This window comes from Chinchilla lanigera, unplaced genomic scaffold (genome assembly GCF_000276665.1).
Source record: "Chinchilla lanigera isolate Chin_1 unplaced genomic scaffold, ChiLan1.0 scaffold00105, whole genome shotgun sequence".
NCBI lineage: Eukaryota > Metazoa > Chordata > Mammalia > Rodentia > Chinchillidae > Chinchilla > Chinchilla lanigera.
The window spans coordinates 6,375,735-6,383,995 of record NW_004955506.1 but is presented as its reverse complement, the minus strand read 5'-3'; the positions used below and the strand labels follow the sequence as shown (position 1 = coordinate 6,383,995).

General features: G+C 58.1%; 1 protein-coding gene across 1 annotated transcript; it reads right to left on the bottom strand.

Annotated features, from left to right (window-relative positions):
- Positions 1-324: 324 nt before the first annotated feature.
- On the bottom strand, positions 325-4,908 carry Trim47 (tripartite motif containing 47). Its single transcript, XM_005407473.2, has 6 exons — positions 3,883-4,908; positions 2,819-2,914; positions 2,359-2,589; positions 1,997-2,195; positions 1,531-1,605; positions 325-1,269 (listed from the first exon to the last, which is right to left on the bottom strand). The coding sequence occupies exons 1-6, from the start codon at positions 4,567-4,569 to the stop codon at positions 629-631; spliced, it is 1,929 nt and encodes a 642-aa protein (XP_005407530.1). The 5' UTR covers positions 4,570-4,908; the 3' UTR covers positions 325-628.
- Positions 4,909-8,261: the final 3,353 nt, after the last annotated feature.

Below are 8,261 nucleotides of genomic sequence, written 5' to 3'. Positions count from 1 at the left end.
TAGAACCAGGGAGTGAGGGTGCCCTGAGGAGCAGGAACCCTGTTTCAGTCACCTCCTCCTGGGTCAGGGCCTTTGTCTACTTGTCAGCTCTGGAAAGCTGAGAAGCTACATATGGTGGCCCATGTCTACAATCCCAGCACTCGGGGAGGTAGAGGGTTCCAAATTCAAACCCAGCCTGAGCAATTTAGCAAGGCTCTGTCCCAAAATAAGAAAACAGAAAGAGCTGAGAATGTAACTCAGGGCAAAGGCCTTGAGTTCAGATAAAAAGAAAGCTGAGGAGTACTGAAAATTCTTGGTGGGTAGAGAGAGGGGTGAAAAAGGAAATCATTCATTCAGCAAATGTTTATTGAGCACTTACTGCATGCCAGGCACTGTTCTAGAAACCTAGAAAAGGAGAGGGTTGGATCTGTCCCAGCTGAAGTTCTTTCTCCCCAAAACAAGGCTTGGTGGGGGGGCCTCCTCCCTGAGAGTGAGGTGAAAGGCCAAGTTATAAAAGGTGGAGACCTCTAGAAGCAAGAAGGCTGGAGATGTGTGGGACTCTAAGGGTGGTGCCTTCCTTGGAGACAAGGTGGACCCCCGACGCAAGCCCACCCAGACCAGGGTGGCTGCAGGAGGTGACCGGCCCCCATCACCTCCTCTTCAGCACGGTTATGCACGACTTCTTGAGAGGTCCGATCTGTAGATGGGCATCCACACTCTCCAGGAAGAAGGCAGGCTTGAGCCTGTGGGTAAAGAGCCCTGCAAAGTGGCTGTCCAGGCGGCTCTGGAAGGGGTCAGTCGGAGAGGCCAAGGCACCACCCCGGCGTGGCCGGGATGCCTTCAGCCTTCGAAGGAGGCTCATCTTGCCATCACGCACAGCATAGAAGGCCAGGGCACGGTCGGCATACTCCAGGCAGACCCCGACTGTGGGCGAGAAGCTGTGGGGCAGGGCCGCTTCCAGCCCGTGAAACCAGACGGAGAAGTTGCGTCCATTCCACTGCAGGCAGCAGGAGTGCGGGTTGCGGCCCAGCCGGCCCCGGTCGTAGGGTTCTTGCGGGGAGAAGCCTTCGGCCATGACCCCCACGCTGACCCAGCCCTCGATGATCTCTACCTCCCAGTAATAGGTGCCTCTGTCCAGGGCGCCTTCACCCAGCACCTGCTCACAGTGGGTGAAGCGGGTGGGGGACTCGGGGTAGTTGATGGGACACAGAACCCTTTTGACTCCTTTGGTTCCGAACAGCTGCAAGAACTTGTCTGCCGTATCACTGTCCAAGTCCACGATGTAGGCAACTGACCACACAAATGGAAGAGAGATACCAGGCTCAGAGCCAGGCTCAGATGGGGTGGTCCCCCAAAGCTGCTCACCTCCCCCAGGCATGGGCTCACCCCTCTTTTGCAACAGCACATCTCAGTATGGCTGAAGAACACCCCTGCAATGACCCTGCCGCCCCAGGATCAATGAGGGGAGTCCAAACCCTCTAGTGCCTTTCTCAGCCTCAGGGGCCCCCATGGGTGCAGAAGGGGCCGCAGGAGGGCTCTGCATGCACTTACACTTGAGGAAATAGTCCCTGGGCGCGTCGCTCTCCAGGAGGTTAGTGCTATCGGGGTCCTGGGCCTCGGCATCAGCTGCAGAAGGGAGACAGTGGGAGAATATCTCCTAGACTGCCCGTGGCCAGGCTGCTGGGCATGGTGCCCGCCCCAAACCTGTGACTGCAGTTCTCACCCCCTCCTTCCTCCACAGCCCAGTCACCTGGGGACAGGCACACAGCTGAACAGAGCACCCTATGTCCCCAGGCATGCTGGTGTCTGAGTTCTGCTGCTTTCCCTGCTCACTCCCTGGACCTCAGCCCCTGTGAAGCTGGACAGTGGGCTAGGAGGGGCCCCCTCTGCCCTCCTGCCTGTGGCTAAAGAGCAGACTGGTCATCACAGGGTGGTGCCAGGCAGTTTCCCTCTTCTATCCCTGGGTGGGCACCAAGCCCAGCCTGGCGGAGAATGAGTCATCTTGGGGAGCAGGTACCTTCCGAGCCCAGCTTCTGCAGCCCGTCCTCGTCACCGCCCTGCCCCCGCAGCTGCTCCCACTGGCTGGCACAGGCCGAGGCCAGCGCGTCTCTCACTGCCCGGACAGCCTGGGAGGACTTGGTGAAGCTGAGCTCCCTTGGGGGGCTGGGCCCAGGGCCGCACCCCTCCTCCAGGGCCAGCCGTAGTGCCAGGAGCTCCTGCACCAGACAAGTACCCGTTAGAGCTCTGCTGGCCACAGCTCTTCCTGGCTGGAAGGGCCAGCGCCACCAGGATGCTAGACAACCACAGAAGGCTGGGCACCCAGGGTCCCCCGCTCCCTCCCCATTTCTTTCCCCTCCCCGGCCCACAAGCTGCCCTTACCTGCAGGAAGCTGACCGAGTCAGCTTCAGGAACCTGACTGAGGTTGTGGCGCGCCCTGCTCAGGCGGCTGCGCTGTTCCTCTTGGCGCCGAAGGTCTCCCTGGGAGCGACCCAGCATGGCAGCCTCCCCCTCCTCAATGAAGCCCAGTACCTCCTTCTGGAAGCTCTGCAGGGTGGCCGCAGCCTCAGCAAACAGCTGGCTCACCCGCTCCCTCTCGGCCACAGCCGCGCTCTGCACAGGATGCGAAGGAGGCAGCAGTGAGGGGCAAAGGACAAGCCTGGCCTTTGGCCCCTTTCTTCCGGATGCCAGGTGCCCACCGTGTCCTCTCCAGGTGACCCGGAGGCCAGCCCGAGCCTGCCCTGGACCTGTGCCAGGTCAGGGAGATGCTGGCACACTCTGCTGAGCCCACACTGCCAGCAACCCGCAGAGATGCACGGGGCAGGCGTGGGGAGTGTCTGACCTTGACGAGGGCCACGGTGCGCCGGGACTGCGCGATGCCGGCACCGAGCTCATCCATGCGGTCCTCCACGGCGCTCAGGACTTTCGGCTGCTCGGCCTGTGGGCGACATCCTCCCTGAGCAAGGCGGCTGGCAGCGGCCCCAGCCCCGCACCAGGGTCCTGGGACTTGCCAGGGGAGAGAGCAGGGATGACCAAGAAGAGGCATCTGTGCACAGTGGGCATGGCCATGGCGTCCCATCGTGCCAGACAGCCCCGGCTGTCCAGGCTGTGCAATTCCTGGATGCATTCCTGCTGAGAGGGCAGGCGAGCTCAGCGCGTGCCTCCCCTCCACCAGCCCGGCCAGCGCAGGGCCAAAGATGGGTCTCAGTTTTGCTCAAATTCATCTGAGAATTTTCTCCAGTGGGGTGAGAGAGACTGAGAGGTTATGGAGGTGGAAAGCACAGGAGGGCTTTACGCTGTCTTGGGAACCACTGTCCCCCAAAAAACTGTGTCCCCAATCCGGGCCTGAAAAAAGGGGATTCCGGGCAAATCCCCTGGGTGTGGTGAGTCACTGCTCCAGGCAGGAGAGACGGAAAATCCCAAGGCCAGAGGCGCCAACACCAGGCTGGAGGCCAAAGGAAACTGGGGGCGAGGTAGCGGTCTGTGCACACGCTCCCACCACAGCCCAGCAGGCAGGACAGAGAGGGTCCGTGCCCAGCCCACTCTCTGTGGCACACCAGGCACGGGCCACACCCATCCAAAGCGGCTGTCTCGGCCCCGGGGCAAATCTGAACTGAGCCTCTCCCTCGGCCAGGCTGTGGGATCCAGGGGCTTCCAGCCCGCACAGCGCTGGGGGGCCTAAAACGGCAGCGGCCTGTCTTGCACCTCAAGGACACTGGTGTTCCCCGCCCGTCCTTCCTGTCCTATAGGCGCTGTCACTGGTCCCTCCTTCCCTCTCTTTCCATCTCCACTACCAAGCGGAGATGACACTGTCAAGGCTGGAGGGACTGCGAAGATCCTCAGTTAGAGGAGGAAATTAAGACCCGACCCAAGAAGGCAGGGGCCACCCAGGTGCCTGCTCCCCACCTCCTGGAGCGCGCGCTCCTGCTCCAGCGACACGAGCTCGTGGCCGCGGTGCTCCTGGGCGGCGCAGGCCTCGCACAAGCACATGCGCTCGGCGCGACAGTAGCGCTCCAGAGGCCGCAGGTGACGCGGGCACAGGCTCTCCTCCAGCCGGCGCAGCGGCGGCACCAGGCGGTGCCCGCGCAGGGCCGGACTGCGCTCATGCGGGCCCAGGTGCGCGGGGCAGAAGGAAGCGAGGCAGGTGAGGCAGGAGAGCGCCGCGGGCAGGGCCGCGCCCTCGGGACACGCGTCGCAGTGCACGGGCTCCTCTCCAGATGGCCACGGCTGGGGCGCGCAGGGGGCCGACGGCTCCGGGGCGCTGGGCGGCGCGCTGGGCGCCGAGGGCTCCGGCGTTAGGCCCCGGGCCGGGGTGGAGGTCGGGCTGGGCATGGGCCCGGGTCCGGATCCCTGGCGCAGCTGCAGCAACTCGGACAGCGTGTGGTTCTTGCGGAGCTGCAGGCCGTCGGGAAAGGGCTCCTGGCACAGCGGGCAGCGGGCCGCCCCTCCGGAACCGCCCGCGCCGCCCGCGCTACGGTGCGGCCAGAGCGCGCCCAGGCAGGCGAGGCAGAAGTTGTGGCCGCAGGGCAGCGTCACCGGCTCCCGGAGCGGCTCCAGGCAGATGGGGCAGCTGAAGGGCCCGCTGCCGTCCATGGCTCCGCGCACCGGGCGCCGCCTGTTCTGCTCGCGCCTGGGAGGGACCCGCACCGTTCGCGCCCTGCACCGCCCCCTGGGACCCAAGCCAAGGGTCCGCCCGCTCGGCCGCGCCTTGGCCCGCCCCCCGCGTAGCGGCCCCGCGCGACTCCGGGGGGCTCCCGGGCGCCCCAGTCTGCGCCGCGGGCGTGCAAGGGGGGGAGCGAGGTAAAGAACTCGAGGGGCGCCCAGGCGGGAGGCTGGGAAGGCGTTCACCCTCCATCTCCCACCCCCAGCCTGGCCCGGGCTCGGGCTCGGAGGGCTGGCAGGCCGACTGTGTCACTACCGGCGGCATCTTGCGCTCCGGACCCCTCCCAGGCACCGTTAGCAAAGTTCCTGAGCCGCTGACTCAGAGGAAATAACTGCTGATGTACGTTTGTTTTTGCCCCTTAGCGACTCTATTTACCCCTGGTGGGGAACTTGGGCTTTTCTAGATCTGAAATAGGAAGTTCTGTCATCTTCCTAGTGCCTTGTCTGAGGAATTCAGTTCCGGTACGTGAATACTCCCGCGCACTTTTGGTGCACCCGGACAAATACAGGAGGCTCCTCAAGAGGAGGCAGTGGGTAAAACTTGCTCACGTATGCACGTGAAATGGTACTTCTTCTTTTTTTTTCTTTTTTTTTTTTTTGAGACAGGGTCTCACTATGTAGTTCAGGGTTGCCTTGAGTTCGCTATGTAGCCCAGGCTGGCCTCGAACTCACAATGATCCTTCCGCCTCAGTCTCCTGAGTTCTAGGATTACAGGCGTGCACCACCACTCCTGGCTACAGTGTGTGTTATTGTAAGTTATTCCTCAATAGCGTTAAATTCCTGAGGTGCATGCCCATCATCCCAGCAATTTGGGAGACTGAGGCAGAAGGATGGAAAGTTTGAAGCCAGCCTCAGTAACTTAGGGAGACCCTGTCTCTACGGGCTGGAAGCCGGGCGTGGTAGTGCATGCTTGTAATCTCAGCACTCTGGGAGACTGTGCAGGCGTATCAAAAGTTCTTGCCCAGCCGGGCAACTTCGCAAGACCCTGGCTCAAAATACAAAATATAAAATAAAAAAAGGGGGCTGGGGATTTAGCTCAGCGGCACAGGGCCTGCCTGGCAAGTGCAAGGTCGTGAGTTCGATTGCCGGTACCAGAAAATAAATAAATAAATAAATAAATAAATAAATAAATAAATAAAAATAAAAAAGGGCTGAGAATGTAGCTCAGCACTCCTTGGGTTTAATCCTTATTACTACCAAAAGAAAGAGAAAGAAACAAAATAAATACAACACTGGGTTATCACCAGAAGCCCACACTAATAGTAATAAGTAACTGGATAAATGAACAAGTGAGGAGAGAATAGATGTATTTCCCATGGTAGGTTGTCCAAGGCAGACCATAATTTCCTCTCCTTATGTGGGCCTGTGCACGGGGACTTTCTTGGAAGGGAAGTATAAGAATTGTAGGCCAGGGATATAGCTTAGCAGCAAAAGTGCTTGCCTGGCAAACGCAAGGTCCTGAGTTCGATTCCTGGTATCCCCCCCTGCAAAAAAAGTACAAGAATTGTTTAACAAAGGAACGTAACAAATAGCACCTAACCCAGGTGGTCAAGGTCAGCATCATCAGTGACAAGTCATAGTAACAGTATGGACTTCTCTCAGACATAGACTCCTGTCTGATAATGAGAGAACCATCAGACAAATCCTGCAGTCTCCAAAACACCTGATGAATATCTCCTCAAAGCTGTTTTGTGTATGTGTGGGGGGTGGTATTGGGGATTTGACCCTTAAAAAAATTTTTTTTTGAGACATGTAGCCCAGGGAAGACTTGAGCTTGCAGCAATGCTCCTGCCTCGGCCTCCCAAGTGCTGGGATAACAGGCATGTTATTCTTTTTTTCTTTATTTATTTTATTATTATTATTATTTTTATTCTTTATTTTGAGACAGGATCTTACTAAGTCTGCAGGTTGCCCAGGCTGGGCTTAAATTTGTGAGTGTCTTGCCTCAGCCTCCCAGAATGCAGGGATTACAGGCCTGTGCCACCAAATCTGGCTTATTTCTTTCATTTTGTAGCTAATTTCCATAGAATCTAAGATGTTAACCAAAGAGAGAATTGGGTGTAAGGTAGATAAGAACTTTGTACTCTCGACATAGCTTTTCTGTAAATTTAAAGCTATTGTAGGGGCTGGGGATTTAGCTCAGCGGCACAGCACCCGCCTGGCAAGCACAAGGTCTTGAGTTTGATTCCTGGTACCGGAAAAAAACCAAAAAAACAAAACAAAACAAAAAAAGCTATTGTAAAATGAAGTTTTTTGAGCCAGACGTAGTGGTGCACATCTGTAATCCCACCACTTAGGAGGCTGAGGCAGGGGGATCACTGGGCATGTGCCCATAGTCTTCTCTACTCTGGAGGCTGTGTAAGGAGGATTCCTTGAACCCAGGGGTTTGAGGCTAGCCTCGGCAACATAGTGGAACTCCTCTCAGAAAAAAAAAAAATGTGTACTTTAGAAGGACGCTGTGCCAACTCCCTGACACCTTCCTTGGAAAGAAAGAAGAACACTCAGATCTAATAAATGCTTCCCAGATGCCATACCCTTTGGTGGCCCGTCTCTTAGAAACTCGGGCTGTTTTGAGGCAGCTGAGGAGGCCAGAGGAGCTGCGTGACTCACCCGCCTCCCTCCACATGGGCGGTGGTAGCCTCTTGGAGGCAGTCCTGGGGAGGCCGGGCAGGGGCTCGGCGCTGTCCTGTCGTCTCCATGCACTTGGCACAGGAACTGCTCCAGGGCTGCAGAGCCCGTCCGGTCATTTCTTAACCCCAGGAGGGGCCGCATGAGCAACTGGCGCCTGTCCGCTGGCCCTCTGCCCTCGGGGATGAGCAGATCGATGGAGGAGATGTGTGGGGACAGACAGGATGGCAGGGCCTCCTCCGGATGAGGACAGGGATGGAGACAACACAGAGATGAGGTGCCTGGGTCCTTCCACCGTTCAGCTGTTAGCGGCAGGTGAGGCCCTGGGCCGAGAAGGGACAGGTTGCAGAGGGAGGCGCTGGGCAGGAGGACCTCCCCAGGAGGGTCTGAGGTCTGTTCGAATCAGGGTCCGCCACAGGAAGTGGACTTTAGTGCGTGACACAGACTGGGTGGTTTAAGCGTACTAAAACCTGGGTGGCGTAGAAGTAACAGAGTCTGGAGTGGGGGATGTAGCCCAGCGGTAGATCACTGTCCGGGCCGTGCAAGGCCCCCTGTTCCATTCCCAGTACTGCAAAAGTAAGTAATAATGATGTTCTCCCTGTACAGGAAGCTGGAACTGAAATCAAGGTGTCCATAGAGGAGTTTCCTTTGGGAGGCGGTGAGGGAGACTCTGTCGCAGGCCTGCCCCCCAGCTTCTGCTGTTGGCTGGTAACTCTGGGTATTCCTTGGGGTGTGTATGCACCACTCTGGGATCTGTGTGTTGTCACATGCCCTCTTCCTCTGTGTCAAACTGTGTGTGTCTGTGTGCACGCGCACACGCGTGTGCTGGGAATTAATCCAGGGCCTTGCAAAAGCTAAGCACGTGAACTACTGCTGAGTTAGGCTAGCCTCAGATTTCTTCTGTGTGTGTGTGGGCACATGCACAGTACCAGGGGTGGAACACAGGGCCGTTGCCCCGAGCCACATTCTCCAGCCTGGTTTTTATTTTTATTTTT

Bases quoted from the DNA above. Each gene is read 5' to 3' on its own strand.
- Trim47 (XM_005407473.2), bottom strand. From the start codon at position 4,569: ATGGACGGCAGCGGGCCCTTCAGCTGCCCCATCTGCCTGGAGCCGCTC. The intron at 2,196-2,358 runs GTAAGGGCAGCT...TGTCTGGTGCAG, and splicing joins ACTCGGTCAGCTTCCTGCAG to GAGCTCCTGGCACTACGGCT. The intron at 1,606-1,996 runs GTACCTGCTCCC...TCCCTTCTGCAG, and splicing joins GCAGAAGCTGGGCTCGGAAG to CTGATGCCGAGGCCCAGGAC.